General features: G+C 35.0%; 1 protein-coding gene across 2 annotated transcripts in view; it reads right to left on the bottom strand.

The window, feature by feature from the left end:
• Window positions 1–18,946, bottom strand: part of DNAJC1 (DnaJ heat shock protein family (Hsp40) member C1) — a 200,909-nt gene that overhangs the window by 93,012 nt on the left and 88,951 nt on the right. For both annotated transcript variants that reach the window (XM_061181597.1, XM_061181595.1), the window contains exon 7: window positions 9,235–9,325. In XM_061181597.1, coding sequence (XP_061037580.1) covers window positions 9,235–9,325 — 91 coding nt within the window. The remainder of the gene's footprint in view (window positions 1–9,234; window positions 9,326–18,946) is intronic.

Raw genomic sequence — 18,946 nt, 5'->3', positions numbered from 1 at the left:
AAACTGCCAAAAAGAAATATCCAGGCTTAGATGGCTTCACTAGAGAATTCTACCAAATGTTTAAAGAATTAACACCAATTCTACACAGCTTCTTTCAGAAAATAGAAGAGAGAAGACTTCCCAATTCATTATATGAGGGTACCCTGATACTGAAATCATACAAAGATAGTACAAAAAGAGAAAACTATAGACCAGTATCTCTCATGAATATAGATGCAAAAATCCTTCACAAAATATGTGCAAAGAGAATTCAGCACTATATAAATAGAATTATATACCATCATGGTATTTACTGCGGGGGGGTGCAAGTGTGGTTCAATATTCAAAATTCAATCTGTGTAATCCACAACATTAACAGGCCAAAGAGGAAATATCACATGATCATATTAATTGATGAAAAAAATTTAACAAAATTCAACACCCAGTCATGATTAAAAACTCAGAAAACTAGGAATAGAGGGAAACTTCCTTAACTTCATATAGGGCATCTATAAAAAACATACAGCTAACACCCTACTTAATGGTATAACACTAAATGCTTCCCCCCTAAGGTTTAGAACAGAGGAAGGATGCCCTGTCTCCCCACTCATGTTCAACATAGTTCTGGAAGTTCTAGATAGCAAAATATGGCATGAAAAGGAAATAAAATGCATACAAATTAAAAAGGAAAAAAATAAAATTATCCCTATTGTCATATTGACATGACTATCTACATAGAAAATACAAAGAATCTACATAAAAATTCCTAGAACTAATAAGTAAATCCAAAAAGGTGCAGGATACAAGATCCACATAAAAAATTCAACTGAATTTCTTTACTTAAAGTAAACATTTGGAGACTGAAATTAAAAACCCAATACCATTTAATCACTCAAAATAAAAAAAAAAGAAACAGATGTAAATCTAAGAAGATACATACATGATTTGTAAGCTAAAAACTACAAAACACTAAAGAAATTAATGAAGATATAAATAAATGAAGAGATATACTCAACATAGTAAATAGGTCAATTCTCCCCAAATTGATATACAAGTTTAACGTAATTCGTATCAAAATTCCAGCAAGATTTTTTTTTTTGTAGATACACACAAGATTACCCTAAAATTTACATGGAAAGGCAAAGGAACTAGAATAGCTAAAACATTTTGAAAAAGAAGAAGAAAGTGGGAAGAATCACTCTACCTGATTCTGAGATTACTGTAGAGCTGCAGTAATCAAGATTTCATATTTGTAAACCACATATCTAAAAGAGGAATCATATCTAGAACGTATAAATAAAGGACTCTTAAAACTCAATAGTAAAAAAAAAAAAAATCCAATTAGAAAACAAGCCAAAGGCATGAAGAAAGATTTTACTGAAGAGGATATACACGTGGCAAATAAGCACGTGAAAAGATGTTTCAACATCCCTATCCATTAGGAAAATGCAAGTTAAGACCATGGTGAGATATCTCTACACACCTATCAGAATAGCTAAAATACAGAATAGTGAGAATATCAAATTCTGGTGAGGCTGCAAAGAGACTAAATCTCTCATACATTGCTGGTAGGAGTATAAAATGGTATGGGAACTCTGGAAAATAATTTGGCAATTTCTTAAAACTCTAAACATAAACTTATCATATGACCCAGCAACTGCACTTCTGGGTTCACACAAAAATTTACATATGACTGTTCATAGCAGCCTTATTTGTAACGGTCAAAAACCATAAACAACCAAAATGTCCTACAATAGGTGAATGGTTAAACAAACGGTAGTACATCCATACCATGGAATATTATTCATTAATAAAAGGAAATGAATTACTGACACATGGAACAACTTGGATAAATCCCAAAGGCAATACAATGAGTGAAAAAAGCCAGTCTCAAAAGGTCACATACTATATGGTTCTCGAATTCACATTCTCTAAATCATATAGTCAAAATTACAATGTTAGACAGATGAAAAATAGTAATTGCCAGGTATTAGGGATAATGGGGGGATGGGAGAAGGTGATGGTTGTGATCATAAAGCAGTAGTGGATAATTGGGGTGGTGGCTACATTAACATAAGCATGTGATAAAATGGCAGAGAACTATACATACATTTTCTATCAGTGTCAGTTCCTAGTTTTGATATTATACTATAGTTATATAAGATAACCAATGGGGGAAACTGAGAGGAGGGTACATGGGACCTCCCTGTACTATCTTTGCAACTTCCTATGAATCTATAATTATTTCAAAGTAAAAAGTTAAATAGAAAAGTAACAGTTCATGGGAGTTGCCTGGTGGTCTAGTGGTTAGGATTTGGCGCTTTCACTGCTGTGACCCGGGTTCAATCCCTGGTCAGGGAACTGAGATCCTGCAAGCTGCACAGCACAGCTGAAATTTTAAAAAAAGAAAAATTAAAACAAACAAAAAAAGCAACAGTTCAGCAAATGGTGCTGGGAAAGCTAGATACCATGTGAAAATAAAGAAGTTGGACCCTTACCCAACACCATATATAAAAATTAACTCAAAATGGATCAATGACCTAAGTCTAAGAACTAAAACTCTAAAGGTCTTCCAAGAAAATATAGGGCAAAAGCTTCATGACACTGGATTTGGCAATGATTTCTTTGATACGACACCAAAGGCACAGGCAATGAAAGAAAAAATAGACAAATTAGACTTCATTAAAATTAAAAAATTTTGTGCATCAAAAGACAATATCAACAGAGTAAAAAGGCAACCAATATAATAGGAGAAAATATTTGCAAATCATGTATCTGATAAGGAATAATATACAGAATATATAGAAAACTCCTAAAACTCAACAACAAACAAATAATCTGATTCAAAATTGGGTACAGGACTTGAATAGGAATTTCTCCAAAGAAACACGCAATAGGATGGCTATAGAAAACACACACACACACACACACACACACACACACACACACACACAAAACCCCCCAGAAAATAAAAAGCATTGGCAAGGATATGGAGAAGTTGGAACTCTGTGCACTGCTGGTGAGAATGTAAAACGGTACTGTGCTATGGAAAACAGTATGGAGGTTCCTAAAAAAAGTAAAAATAGAATCATCATATGATCCAGAAATTCCACTTCTGGATATATATCCAGAAGAACTGAAACCAGGGACTCAAAGAGATATCTGTACACCCAAGTTCATAGCAGTATTATGCACAACAGCTAAAAAGTGGAAGCAACCCAAGTGTTCATTGACAGATGAACAGATAAACAAAATGTAGTATACACATACAATGGAATATTATTCAGCCTTAAAAAGGAAGGAAATTCTGACATATGCTACAACATGGATGAATCTTGAGGACATTATGCAAAGTGAAATCAGCCAATCACAAAAAGATAAATACTGTACGATTAGACTTATATGAGATACTTAAGAGTAGTCGAAATCACAGAACAGTGGTTGCCACAGGGTGGGTGGAGGTGAGAATGGGGAGTTATTATTTAACGGGTACAGTTTCAGTTTTGCAAGATGAAAAGAGCTATGGGAGAAGAAGGGGGGTGATGGTTGTACATTATGAATATATTTAATACCACTGAACTCTGCTGTACTTAGAAATGGTTAAGATGGTAAATTTTGTTATGTATATTTTACCACAATGAAAATTATTGAGGGGATAAAGCAATACATTGGTTTTATTGTAACAATCATATAAAAAAAAATAAAAGGAAAAAATCCTAATATTAGATGAATAGGTCCTTGTGACTTGGAATAAAATGTTCACTGTCAGTCTCATACATGGAATCAAAAAGATCATACCTCATTATATATGGAAATAAAGATGATTTACTCTGTGTTGATGACTCAAAAAGTAGTTTTACTGATGACAAGAATCCTCTTGTCAAAAATGTTACTGAAGAGTTTTAATAAATTGCTTTAAGAAGTATGAAGTAGAAAAGAGCAATACAGTATTTCTAAATTCATTAATTCATTCAATAAATAGTTACTGAGGAGCTACCGCATGCCTGGCATTATTCTAGGTGCTGGGGTTATGACTATAAACAAGAGAGACGAAAATGCCTGCCTGCATGGGTCTTATAAACTGATATCTCATTTTATATACAGTTTCATTAAATAGGTACTCATTTCCAGATTAGTAAGTAAAATTTTAGTTGAAATGTGACCAGTTAATCTATAGCCGTAATTGTTTATATATTAAATTGGATAAATGCTTTTTTGAATCATTTCAGTGAGAAAACTGAGATTGCATTATATTTAAGCATCACAGCATTATGATTTGAAATATCGAGGCAATTGTAATTTGTATTTGAGCTATATGATTTTAAAAATTCACATTCCATTGTTATTAGAACAAAGTACGTAGGAGATAATATTATTTTAAAGATATTCTTTGCCTACATATAAACTCTTGGGGCTAGGGCTCCTATCAGGTTTTACTATATAATAAGTTAAGGTACAGAGTTTCTATTTGGTCATATTTCCAAATGTACTGGAGCTAGTGATGTGTTACATGCCTTTTCATAAATTATCTCAGAGAGTAATCTCCCATCCATGAGCACCCTATATCACCAAAGGAAGAATGTTCTAACCCATTGGGATTACATCTGCCCTACCTCCTTTGTCCTCCTTCTCCATCAACCCCTGAATTAGCTTACAAATCAGCACTAGCAACTCCTTTCCTCATGAATCTAAGTTTTCTAGAAAACCAGTCTTCCATTACCTTAGGGAAGGTGAATGCTTTCCCATCCTGCCACCCTAAAGAGATATATTCTGTCTACCACGTTCTTACTGTCCCCTTGGCACCCCTACTTAGGCCATCACTGGGGCATGGAGTGGGGACCACACAACAAGAAGAAAAATATAATGTCTGGAATGATTATCCCTGCAGACAAAAAAGAAGTACTTGACAGTAGGGTTTTGATTATTTGATCTTGCTTTTGTTCTTAACTCATATGAAGTACACACTAAAAAAGGGAAATATTGAGTTTTCCTTCTACCCTTCCTCCCCTCTTTTCTCTATTCAAATTTTAACCTTTACAGTCAATTTCTTCATAAAATAACTCATTTTTTTCCATTCACAATATGGGCTGTTTCATTATAGTACTTGGAACTCACATCTGTTGACTTAGATTAAAACTAATACAATTAGAGAATGTATAGAAATATTATTAACACTGAAAAAGTCTTATATTTATAAATATTCAACTTGGATTTAAACCTAAAACATAAAATTGATTAAAAGTTTATAATAAAGAAAAATGCTCAAAAATTTCCAAATAAATCATCACATTTTTTTCCATAAAGACTTCCCAGAAGAATGATATTTATTTTTAAGAAATTACCCTTTTTCAGATTTCCCCTCTAAAATACCATTTTAGTAAGTAAGACCACCACACCCTACTCACTGTAGTTCTCGTGTAGCCCTTAGACGACTCTGCACAATCTCAGCAGTAAAGCAAACAGACTTGAGGGCAGATTAGCAATTAGGTCATGAAAAACAGGCAGCATAAAATAGCTATTGCTAATCTGCATGAGATGCATTTACTCAATTAAGCAGATGGAAATGTTATTATGAACTCAGTATTCCAATGATGGTCTTTAAAATTAAGGAGGATGGGGGCAAATGAAATGCACACTGGGCGATTTGGGGCCTTTATGTATTAGTTCTAAAGTATACAATGTAGAACACTGTAATGAAGTTAACAAAATTAATTAAAAGATTCTTTGCATGTAACCATTAGAGACTACACTTAAAAATACATGACAGCTTTTGACGTTATTAACAGTAATGTGACTGTTCTTTAACATTCTTAATGTTGATACCATCACCTTTTCTAAATATACTACTGATATCAAAACATGAGCGACAAAAGTCTTATTACTCAGAGCCTAGGATGAGTATTGTTTTTAATAAAGTTTCTGGCATTTAATTTCCTCATTTTCAGTTTCAAGAAACCATATGCTAGTAATGAATTTTCCAGCTTTTTAGAAGACTATCACACATTTTTGCTGGCATACAGAGTTTTCAGATATTTACCTATTTTAAAATTAATGCTTCTTTACACAATATTTTTTATTAAACAATAATAACAAATTATTATAACAAATATCATATGATATCACTTATATGTGGAATCTAAAGAAAATGATACAAATGAACTTATTTATAAAACAGAAAGAGACTCCCAGACATAGAAAAACTTACGGTTAGCGGGGGGAAAGAGAGGGAGGGATAAATTTGGTCTTTGAGATGAACAGATATACACCTCTATATATAAAATAGATAAACAACAAGGACCTACTGTATAGCACAAGGAACTATATTAAATACCTTACAGTAACCTATAATGGAAAAGAATCTAAAAAAGAATAGATATATATGTATATGTATAGCTGAATAACTTTGCTGTATAACTGAAACATTGTAAATCAACTCTACTTCAATTTAAAAATAAAAATTAAAAAAAAAATTTTTAAAGAGCATTATCAAATCTGCTTGAGAACTGTTATTAAATTCTTAGGCAGAACAAAAGTCTCTGAACAATTTTGGAAAAATAGTCATGAAAACATGACTATGAAAGCAATGAAATTAGTGTATTCATACTGCCTCTACAGGTAAATTTTGGTTTAGTGTGATATTTTTCTCTTTTCTTGTAAATGTGATTTCCCCCTCTCCTTTTGACTAGTCTTAAAAGGCTTAGAAAATTTTTATGTAACAGTTTTACTTAAAAATAACAATTATATAAAAATTACATTTAAAGTTTCATTTATTCATTGATTTATTCAATTTAATTAAAACTATTTCAACAATTGCTCTAACATCAACTTCTGTTTCAATCTTTGGTATATATACCAATAATATAACAATAATAATATAACAATAATAATCATTTGTCCACCCTTACTCTGCAAAACACACATCAGTCAACCTTAATATGTAATTCTCTAACATCCTAAACTTTCCCCTCTTAAACAGAAGTCTGCTTTAAACAATGATATAGTTTATCTGAATATTATTTTGTGTTTGTAACTGTTGAAACTTTATTTTTTATTGGAGTATAGTTGATTTAAAATGTTGTGTTAGTTTCTGCTGTACAGCAAAGTGAATCAGCTATACATATACATATATCCACTCTTTTTTAGATTCTTTTCCCATATAGGTCATTACAGAGTATTGAGACTAGTTCCCTGTGCTATACAGTAGGTCCTTATTATCTATTTTATATGGAGCAGTGTGTATATGTCAATCCCAATCTCCCAATTTATCCCTCCCCACCCCTTTCCCTCCGGTAACCGTAAGTTTGTTTTCTTCTTCACTAACACTCATTAATATTCATGGGATTACATTAATTCATATATTTAGTCATTCATCCATTTATTAAACATTTACTATGTGCCAGGACACTATATTCAATGCTGCAGACACAAAGATGAAAACGAAAGTCCCTGTTCTAAAGCTGCCCAGACACCTGAAGGTTGTATAAGGCAAAAAATGGTCCCCTAACCATGACCACGCTCTACTCCCCAGAACCTGGGAATATTTTACCTTACATGGCAAAAGAGACTTTGCAGATGTGATTAAGCTTGAGATAGGAGACTATCTTGAATTATCCAAGTTGGCGCAATCTAATCACAAGTCCTTAAAAGCAGAGAACTTTTCCCAGTTATGATCAGCCAGAGATGTGACTACAGAATAGTCAGAGAGATGAAACATTGCTGGATCTGAAGAAAGAGGAAGGGGGCCAAGATCCAAGGAGTGTGGAAGGCCTCTAGAAGCTGGAGAAGGAATGCAGCCTTGCTTGATAACCTTGATTTTAGCCCAGTGAGACTGTCAGACTCTGACCCATACAACTATAAGATAATACATTTGTGTTTAAGCCACTAAATTTGTGGCCATTTGTTAGAGCAAAAATAGAAAACTAATACTGGGATCATCTAGTCCGACGTGTTTTTCTGACAGATAAGGAAAGTAAAACCCTCAAAGTCACACATTTAGGTAGGAGCAGTGTACTCTTTGGGTTTGGAGAGAACATAATTCTCCTCTATTCTCAAACCACGGTCAGTGTCAGGGTAAAGACAGAAAGCTAGACTTTCAGTGTATGAAGGGAAATAGCCATCACCATTTTTCTATATATATTGAAAGTGTGAACTGAATGTGTGGTATACTAATACCACAGTTGTTCTTTTCCAGTTTGATTTGGCTAAATGACTTCTATGCGCTGCAGAAAAGCTTTTACTGTATACCCTTAAAAGCACACAAGTTGTTTTCTAAACTACACATGCTGTGTATTTATATACATTTATTGGCGTGAAGTGACCAGGTATTAAGGGTGTTTACACTGTCTTCTGTGCCCAGATTGGTACCATGCACAGCGTTCAGAAATGAAGTTTGAACCAAAAACACTCATATTGGAATTTTTAAAAAAATAGACTTCACCTCCATGAATTCAGTCAACATACTGAGAACCTACTATGTGCCAGGGACTCTTTAAGGTCCTTGGATAGTCATAACAGCGAACAAAACAGATAAAGTCCTTACCCTCATGAAGCTTACATTCTATTGGGGGGACCAGACAGTAAACAAAATGAATATATAAATTAAAGTTAAGTAGTGTTAAATGCTCTGGATAAAGATAAAGCAACATAAAGGGACAGAACGTATTTGTGTGGGAAAGATGTAGATATACAAACTTAGACAAAAAGACCAGGGCTGGGAAAATGTCATCTTTAATAGTATGTTCAACTTTTCCTAAAATCAGCAAGAGCTGTATTTAGTGTTCAATGGAAGACTTCAACATACTGACACTTTAGCCAAGGTTTTTCGTGTTATATAACAATAATACAAATGAAACAAAGGCTTTCAAAACAAAAATCATTGACATTTTCAGGCTTCCTGTTTACTACTGTAATACAGCAAGTTGGTGATCAATTGGATAGACTCAGCACTAAATATCAATGACAACTGCAGCACTGGAGTATTTAAGGACTTTCTAGATTTTGGATGCCTCTCAGATTAAACGAACTATATGACCCCATGTTAATTTTATCCCTCCTGATATTGAGCTGTGGGTGGTTCAGAAGTTACTAATATAGTATTTTCCACATATAGTATATTAAGTACAAGTAACTCCATTTAGAGAGTAGCAAAGAAAGCACAAAAAATTTAATTACTGTTGAATTTAAGGAAAAATCCAAATTTAAATAATCAGTTTTATATAATATAGTTAATACAGTAAGAAAATGTTTAAAACTCACTTTGAAGTGTTTCAAGTTCAGCTCTAGTCAATGCATCTTCCTTTTCCTTCAATCTTGTTTCTTTATATTTAGCATAAAACTGCCCAGCATCCTGAAAAAAGAAGTAACAAATAGATTAACATAAAAGTCAGTTTGCTTTGATGGTATTTTCCACATAACTTCAATTTAAAGCAGTATATTCAGGGATGCGGGTTCAATGCCTGGCTGGGGAACTAAGATCCCACATGCTGCGGGGCAACTAAGCCTGCACACCACAACTACTAAGCTTGCACACCTCAACGAGAGAGCCCGCATGCCGCAAAACACAGAGCCCATGCACCCTGGAGCCCGTGCACCACACCTAGAGAAGAGAAAATCTGCACGCCACAACTAGAGAGAAACCTGCATGCCACAAGGAAGCCATAATGGAAGATCCTGTATGCCGCAACTAAGACCCGATGCAGCCAAAAAAATAAGGAAAATAAAAAAATAAAAATAAAATAAATATTAAAAGAAACTATTTAAAGCAGTATATTCATTTAATAAGTAGTCTTCCTCTGTGTTTGTTTTCAAATTTTATGATGAACAGAAGAAACTGAATAAGCAGTTCTCTATGATTTCTCTATCTTAGAGAATTAATGAAAGCCAGAAACTACATGAGTATAAATATGTTTAAGTAAAGCCTTTACTCTCAGATACGTAAGGAACGTATCCTCTTCCTGTTTTCTTCCATTGTATATTTTCTCAGTATTATGCATAGACAGAGAGCAGAAAAACACACTTGCTGAACTGAATTATTTGATAGCAGAGTAAATTATATTATTGTGACGAACAAAGTACTAACACTATTTTCATATTAGTCCTTTAACTCCAAAAGATTTTCAAAATTACTATATGCAAATCTGATTGTGAAACTTCTATGACCATGCAGATACAAGTGAAAGTTGTCACTCCACTGAGAGTTGAGGACTGAGGACACATACTGTACACAAATACTTAGGTGTCAAGATACAGTGGCTAAAGTCTCAAGTAGTGGCATATAGGATAGGTAAGACTTTAGCAGAGTACCGAAAAAAGACCAGGTCTTTAATCACAGACATGGAGACAAACAAGTTGGTGCTCTAGGCATATGAAGATGCTGACACTGAAAAAAGCAAAAACACATAATCTTCCACCACCCCTTGACTCAAACTCCATCTATTCTATAGCAATACTACTTGTAGCTGCCAGGCTACACTGTGCTATGCTTCCATGTCTTTCTGTATGCTTTGTGTTCTAGCTAGAACATTTTGCTCCCCTACCATTATTCTGAAGAACTCCTACTCATCCTTGAAAACCCTATTCAAGCATCACCTCTTTTGCAAGTCTTTCTGACCTTCCCTGGAAGAGTAATTCTCTCCTGTATACTGCTTCTGTATTTAAACACATTTCTATGGTTGCTTGTATCATGCTGTATTCTCTTCTAGAAAATGAGAAATCTGAGACAGGGTTACTTGTATGCTCAGAGCACAGTATCTAGCATCAAACAGGCACTCAATAAGCATTCTTTGAACTGAGCTAGATTGAAATATATGAGAAACCTTGTTAAGAAAGAAGCAAAAGGGCTTGACTGACTGGTGTGGAATAAGAAAAAGATATCAAGGATAACTCTAGAGTAACATCCCCAGACTGTACAACTCCTAGAGCATATAAATCATAGACCCGTCTGAGAGGGTTTTATTTCTGCAGGAAATGAAGGAACAAAATCAATCCTTGGATCTACCTCAATTCAGATGTAAATGCATGAACACTTAAACCCTAGAATGGGATTATCTCTTTTCAGCTATGACTGTTCAAATTTAAGCTTTCTCCTGGGGTCTATGTCTCTTGGGGTTATAATAGAACTCTTTTACTTGATAATTAATTAGGGAAATGACAGGGCACTTCTAAAATCACTGAATCAATATAATAAAGATATACCTCTTATTCCTTCCATTCCCACTTTTAGGTTCCTACCTCATTTCTTCTAGAAGGATTTCTACAAGCCCTGGGCCAGCTAAATAATGGCACAATTTGAAGGGCACAGAGGTCATACATCTGACTTATCCTCCCATGCCCATATTTACTTTATTTTTCATTTATTTATTTTTTTTTAGTTGCGGCATGTTCCCACAATATTTAGTTGCAGCATGCAAACTCTTAGTTGAGGCATGCGGGATCTAGCCTCCTGACCAGGGATTGAACCGGGGCCCCCTACATTGGGAGCGCAGAGTCTTAGCCACTGGACCACCAAGGAAGTCCCCATATTTACTTTATTTTTTAAACATTTTTATTGGAGTATAATTGCTTTACAATGATGTGTTAGTTTCTGCTTTATAACAAAGTGAATCAGTTATACATATACATATACCCCCATATCTCTTCCCTCTTGCATCTCCCTCCCTCCCACGCTCCTCATCCCACCCTTCTAGCTGGTCACAAAGCACCGAGCTAATCTCCCTATGCTATGCGACTGCTTCCCACTAGCTATCTATTTTACATTTGGTAGTGTATATATGTCCATGCCACTCTCTCACTTTGTCCCAGCTTACCCTTCCCCATCCCTGTGTCCTCAAGTCCATTCTCTAGTAGGTCTGCATCTTTATTCCCGTCTTGCCCCTAGGTTCTTCATGACCATTTCTTTTTTTTTTACAGTCCATATATATGTGTTAGCATCTGGTATTTGTTTTTCTCTTTCTGACTTACTTCACTCTGTATGACAGTCTCTAGGTCCATCCACCTCACTACAAATAACTCAATTTCGTTTCTTTTTATGGCTGAGTAATATTCCATTGTATATATGTGCCACATCTTCTTTATCCATTCATCTGTCCATGGACACTTAGGTTGCTTCCATGTCCTGGCTTTGGAAATAGAGCTGCAATGAACATTGTGGTACATGACTCTTTTTGAATTATGGTTTTCTCAGGGTATACGCCCAGTAGTGGGATTGCTGGGTCGTATGGTAGGTCTATTTTTAGTTTTTTAAGGAACCTCTATACTGTTCTCCATAGTGGCTGTATCAATTTACATTCCCACCAACAGTGCAAGAGGGTTCCCTTTTCTCCACACCCTCTCCAGCATTTATTGTTTGTAGATGTTTTGATGATGGCCATTCTGACTGGTGTGAGGTGATATCGCATTGTAGTTTTGATTTGCATTTCTCTAATGATTAATGATGTTGAGCATTCTTTCATGTGTTTGTTGGCAATCTGTATATCTTCTTTGGAGAAATGTCTGTTTAGGTCTTCTGCCCATTTTTGGATTGGGTTGTTTGTTTTTTTGATATTGAGCTGCATGAGCTGCTTGTAAATTTTCCCTATTAATCCTTTGTCAGTTGCTTCATTTGCAAATATTTTCTCCCATTCTGAGGGTTGTCTTTTCATCTTGTTTATGGTTTCCTTTGCTGTGCAAAAGCTTTTAAGTTTCATTAGGTCCCATTGGTTTATTTTTGTCTTTATTTCCATTTCTCTAGGAGGTGGGTCAAAAAGGATCTTGCTGTGATTTATGTCATAGAGTGTTCTGCCTATGTTTTCCTCTAAGAGTTTGACAGTGTCTGGCCTTACATTTAGGTCTTTAATCCATTTTGAGTTTATTTTTGTGTATGGTGTTAGGGACTGTACTAATTTCATTCTTTTACATGTAGCTGTCCAGTTTTCCCAGCACCACTTATTGAAGAGACTGTCTTTTCTCCACTGTATATTCTTGCCTCCTTTATCAAAGATAAGGTGACCATATGTGCATGGGTTTATCTCTGGGCTTTCTATCTTGTTCCACTGATCTATAGTTCTGTTTTTGTGCCAGTACAATACTGTCTTGATTACTGTAGCTTATAGTCTGAAGTCCAGGAGCCTGATTCCTCCAGCTCTGTTTTTCTTTCTCAAGATTGCTTTGGCTATTTGGGGTCTTTTGTGTTTCCATACAAAGAATTGTGAAATTCTTTGTTCTAGTTCTGTGAAAAATGCCAGTGGTAGTTTGATAGGGATTGCACTGAACCTGTAGATTGCTTTGGGTAGTATAGTCATTTTCACAATGTTGACTCTTCCAATCCAAGAACATGGTATATCTCTCCATCTATTTGTATCATCTTTAATTTCTTTCATCAGTGTCTTATAGTTTTCTGCATACAGGTCTTTTGTCTCCCTAGGTAGGTTTATTCCTAGGTATTTTATTCTTTTTGTTGCAGTGGTAAACGGGAGTGTTTTCTTAATTTCACTTTCAGATTTTTCATCATTAGTGTATAGGAATGCAAGAGATTTCTCTGCATTAATTTTGTATCCTGCTACTTTACCAAATTCATTGATTAGCTCTAGTAGTTTTCTGGTAGCATCTTTAGGATTCTCTATGTATAGTATCATGTCATCTGCAAACAGTGACAGCTTTACTTCTTCCTTTCCGATTTGGATTCCTTTTATTTCTTTTTCTTCTCTGATTGCTGTGGCTATAACTTCCAAAACTATGTTGAATAATAGTGGTGAGAGTGGGCAACCTTGTCTTGTTCCTGATCTTAGTGGAAATGGTTTCAGTTTTTCACCACTGAGGACGATGTTGGCTGTGGGTTTGTCATATATGGCCTTTATTACATTGAGGTAACTTCTCTCTGTGCCTACTTTCTGGAGGGTTTTTATCATAAATGGGTGTTAAATTTTGTCAAAAGCTTTCTCTGCATCTATTGAGATGATCATATGGTTTTTCTCCTTCAATTTGTTAATATGGTGTATCACGTTGATTGATTTGCGTATATTTAAGAATCCTTGCATTCCTGGGCTAAACCCCACTTGATCATGGTGTATGATCCTTTTAATGTGCTGTTGGATTCTGTTTGCTAGTATTTTGTTGAGGATTTTTGCATCTATGTTCATCAGTGATATTGGCCTGCAGTTTTCTTTTTTTGTGACATCTTTGTCTGGTTTTGGTATTAGGGTGATGGTGACCTCGTAGAATGAGTTTGGGAGTGTTCCTCCCTCTGCTACATTTAGGAAGAGTTTGAGGAGGACAGGTGTTAGCTCTTCTCTAAATGTTTGATAGAATTTGCCTGTGAAGCCTTCTGGTCCTGGGCTTTTGTTTGTTGGAAGATTTTTAATCACAATTTCAATTTCAGTGCTTGTGATTGGTCTGTTCATATTTCCTATTTCTTCCTGGTTCAGTCTCAGAAGGTTGTACATTTCTAAGAATTTGTCCATTTCTTCCAGGTTGTCCATTTTATTGGCATATAGTTGCTTGTAGTAATCTCTCATGATCCTTTGTATTTCTGCAGTGTCAGTTGTTACTTCCCCTTTTTCATTTCTAATTCTATTGATTTGAGTCTTCTCCCTTTTTTTCTTGATGAGTCTGGCTAATGGTTTATCAATTTTGTTTACCTGCTCAAAGAACCAGCTTTTAGTTTTATTGAACTTTGCTATCGTTTCCTTCATTTCTTTTTCATTTATTTCTGATCTGATCTTTATGATTTCTTTCCTTCTGCTAATTTTGGGGTTTTTTGTTCTTCTTTCTCTAATTGTTTTAGGTGTAAGGTTAGGTTGTTTATTTGAGATGTTTCTTGTTTCTTAAGGTAGGATTGTATTGCTATAAACTTCCCTCTTAGAACTGCTTTTGCTGCATCCATAGATTTTGAGTCATCGTGTTTTCACTGTCACTTGTTTCTAGGTATTTTTTGATTTCTTCTTTGATTTCTTCAGTGATCTCTTGGTTACCCATATTTACTTTAAATTTCAACAGAGTTTTGGTTAAGAATTTATGGTCCCTTAACACTCCCTGCACCCCCAAAATCTCAACCCTGGAAAAGTCTTATTTTATATTAAACCATATCAATCATTTGTTCCTCAGTATGAATGAATGAATGGGCTTATTAGCTTCTTTCCAGAGAGTAATTTTTAATAGTAGGGAAAAGGTCAGGAAGGCATTGGCTCCTTAGGGAAGTAGGAAGGGTTGCACCATGTAAGAAAAGAAGGGCACAGATATGTTATTTATGAGGTGTGAAAGAAGACGAGTTGAAATCAAACACCATAGTATAATAGAATGAGATAGAATATAGTGATGAAGAGGGCAGATTTTAGAGTCAGGCTGCCTGGATTAAGATCTTGGCTTTGCCATCTCACTAGCCATGTGACATTCAGCATTACTTCACTTTCCTATGGGCGAATTTTCTCACCCATCAAACGGGGATAATACGAGTACCTAACTCATAGAGCTGTTGGAAAGATTAAATGTGTTAATATATGGGAAACACTTAGAATAACATCTTGCACACAGTTAGGCCTTATATATGGTACCTATTTTTATTATTACTTCATCATTTTGCCAAGAACCTTATTCTCCACCACAAAGACAGGGTGAGTTTTTCTGCTTCATAGTAAACCAAAACTCCTGCAGAATCCTGCATCTTCTCGCTTACATGACTTCTCTTTACCTGAACCCTCTTCACCTCAGTGCAAAAACCTTTTGCCGAACAATCCCTTCCTAGTGGTCCTAACAAATCTGAACATTTCTCTGCCAATGTTTCTTCCTTCTGCTGCAGCACAGAATTCCACTAAAAATTCCTTTTGGAAATACACATTAGATTCAAAAACACACTTATCTGAGGATTGCAATGCACCCAATCACCTTAACCTACTCCATCTAATTCCAAGAGTTTTAACACATTCCCTAGTCTCACTCACTGTTTGTTCTAGGCAAAGAATCCTATCTCCCTTTTGCCCCATTTCTAAGCATTTATTTAAATGTTCCTCATGCTTTTTCTTTCCTTCATATCCTGTTTGTACTTGCAAATTATAATTACAATATGCCCACTCTAGAAAGCATTACTTCTTTAATAAACCTATGATCTCAAATAATTCTACTGTACTCAACAAACTCTTTGTTCCAACCATCCTTCTGTAGAGTTTGGTGTCCCATACTTTAAGATGCACTGACAAACTGAAAGACTTTAAAAGGAAAGTGATCAAATGGTGAGAGGCCTTGAAACTATATACATATATATACACTCAATTACTTTCTATTATAGGTTATTATAAGATATTGAATATAGTTCCCTGTGCTATATAGTAAATCCTTGTTGCATATCTACTTTATGTATAGTAGTTTATATCTGTTAACCTCATACTCCTAATTTATCCCTCCCCTCCTCCCTTTCCCCTTTGGTAACCGTAAGTCTGTCTTCTGTGTCTGTGAATCTGGGCTTGAAACTGTATTTAAAAGGGAATGGAAATGAGAAGATTCGGGATAAGTTTTGATTTTGGATAAATACAAAAAAGAGCTTGCTGATAATTAAAATCACCTGAAAATGAAACAGACTGGCTTTGCAGGTAATATTCAAGAAAGACCAGGCCGGTGACAGGGGTGGGGGGTAGGGATTGGGGTGTCATGTATTCAAAAGAGGTTGAATAAGAGCAGTTGTTTGCAACCTTCCCCCCCCCATTCTTCAAGAGAAGCTAATTCATGTGAATACCACTGTTAAGTAGGGAAAATAAACACAAAATCTCATTTTGAGTCCAGAATAAGCCCCAGTTTACCTGCACAGGAAAGGATAAATTTCTTGTGGATAAACTTCTCATCCATCTTTGGAGACACTGCCTGGCACATAATAGATGCTTAATAAGTATTCAATGAGTGAATGAATGCTTAATCAATCAGGGCTCTGGACTGCCTAGGTTTAGCTGCATAATACTGTATTAAAACTACAGAGTGTACACTGTTGCAAACAGAGAGTTCTTATCCTCGAGGAGCTTATAATCCTTATGGATGGAACATGAGGAAAAGCTTTTACTCTAGAATCAACTCTCTTAATACTTAAAATTTCTTGGAGGGCTCAAAGCTTGTCTGCATAGACACCAAGCAGAGGACTGATTTTACATTATAGAACTATGACTTAAAGAATTTACATATTATGAGTGGTTCTTTATCTAATTGTAGAGCATGGGCTCCTGCACAAGAGGTGTTTAAAAAGTAATATTTATTTATACTTATTTACCGAACCACTATTATACGTGTTGTACTTTGTTAGGATATATGGGGGTTACATGATAAGACAAGCAGTTGCCCTTAAAGCATATGTAAAAATATCTATGAATATCAACCAAAATAAGGAATATAAACTACATGAGAACAGGAATTTTGGTCTTTTTTAGAAAATTTTTTGTATTACCAGAGCCTAAAAGAATACTTAGCACATAGTAAGCACTGAGTAAATATTTGCTTTGTAAAGCAACCATAATCTGATAAAAACTAATTAAAAAAATAGAGTAAAAAAAATATTTGCTGAATTAATTATTGAAAGAGAGAGTGGTGCTCTCCCAACATTCTATTTGTTTCCCCACATTCCCTTATTCTCTTGAAATTAGGTGGGGTTATGGGACTAGTTCTGGATGGGCTGCGGTTAGAAATATCATGTGTCATTTCAAACCCAACATCAAAAAACTTGTGCAATCCTCCAGCTCTCTACTCTTGCCACAGGGAGTAAGGAAGCCACATGCTCCAGATGCGAACAGCTAGAAGATGGTGAAGATGTCATTATTCTGGGTCCCTAAATGGCTAGTTAGAGCAGAATGTCCCTTTTCCCACCAACCAGTGATAGATAAGTGGCATACACTGGAAAAGAAATTTTAAGTCACTGAAATTTCAGGATGATCTGTACCATAGTCTATCCTGATTAATACAAATAGCAAGTGCTATGAAGTTAGTACAGAGAATATACAATGGGAAATTTTCAGTTGGCCTGATCAAGAAAGGTTTCATAATGATGATGACAATTTAGCTAAGCCTTGAAGATGTAGTATTCCCAAGGTTAGTTAGCTACAAGATGGAAGTCATCCCTTATAAACCGTTCTTTTTAACTCTATTGACATAGTTTATCTAAGTGATAAAGATAACATGCTGAGCTGGCAGTGCTCGTCATGTTTTGGTTTTCTTTTACTTCTCCATATAAACCTTAAAATATTAAACAATCCAAAAAAATCTTAGGAAAGAAAGGAATTGATTTAGAGTGGTACAAGCAGGGAAATAGTACCACCTGTCCTAATGGGAATAGAGAACATTTCTCTTTGACTGTGTGACAGCACAAATCTCTTGTTTGAAGCTTACATATAACCTTCAACACAGGAGAACATCGTTAAGTGCATTTCTGAAAATCTGCCCATAAATTCAATTGCTCTATATCAAATTTTGTTCTCCAACTGACTTATAATCTCAGAATTAGATATAATGTGTAATTACATATAATGTATAAAATTACAATGAAGAATACAGGGAAACTTTTAAATTTCATACTCTGAATAAGAGTAAATTTTCTTGTACAGAATGATAATAACACTAAATTCACAAGAAGTAATAAAAATAAAGAAGAAAACAAGAAGCTCAGCTTTCCTCTGCCTGAGTCAGTAGTATTCAAAGAGATGGAAGGCCCAAAGCAACTTTTTCCATTTGTGCTAAGAGACAGAAGACACCACAGAAGTCATCTATTCAGCCCCAACTCAAGGCAAGAATCCTTCTACAACCTTTATAACAATTACAGTCTGCCTCAATATTCGTATAGAGAATGTAAGATCAGACAGCTTATTCACTCACCATAACATATCTAGCTTATTATCCAGCTGTTGAAAAAATTTATTCTTTCTTAGCTTTTATATTTCTTATATTTTAAATTTATTTTCGTCTGCTTTAAGTTTCATTTCTACCATTGACTAGTAGTGTCACTTTGGGCAAATTGTCTCACCAATCT

Source organism: Eubalaena glacialis, chromosome 2, assembly GCF_028564815.1.
Source record: "Eubalaena glacialis isolate mEubGla1 chromosome 2, mEubGla1.1.hap2.+ XY, whole genome shotgun sequence".
NCBI lineage: Eukaryota > Metazoa > Chordata > Mammalia > Artiodactyla > Balaenidae > Eubalaena > Eubalaena glacialis.
Note: the sequence above shows the minus strand (reverse complement) of the source record. Positions and strands in the feature narration are given on the sequence as shown.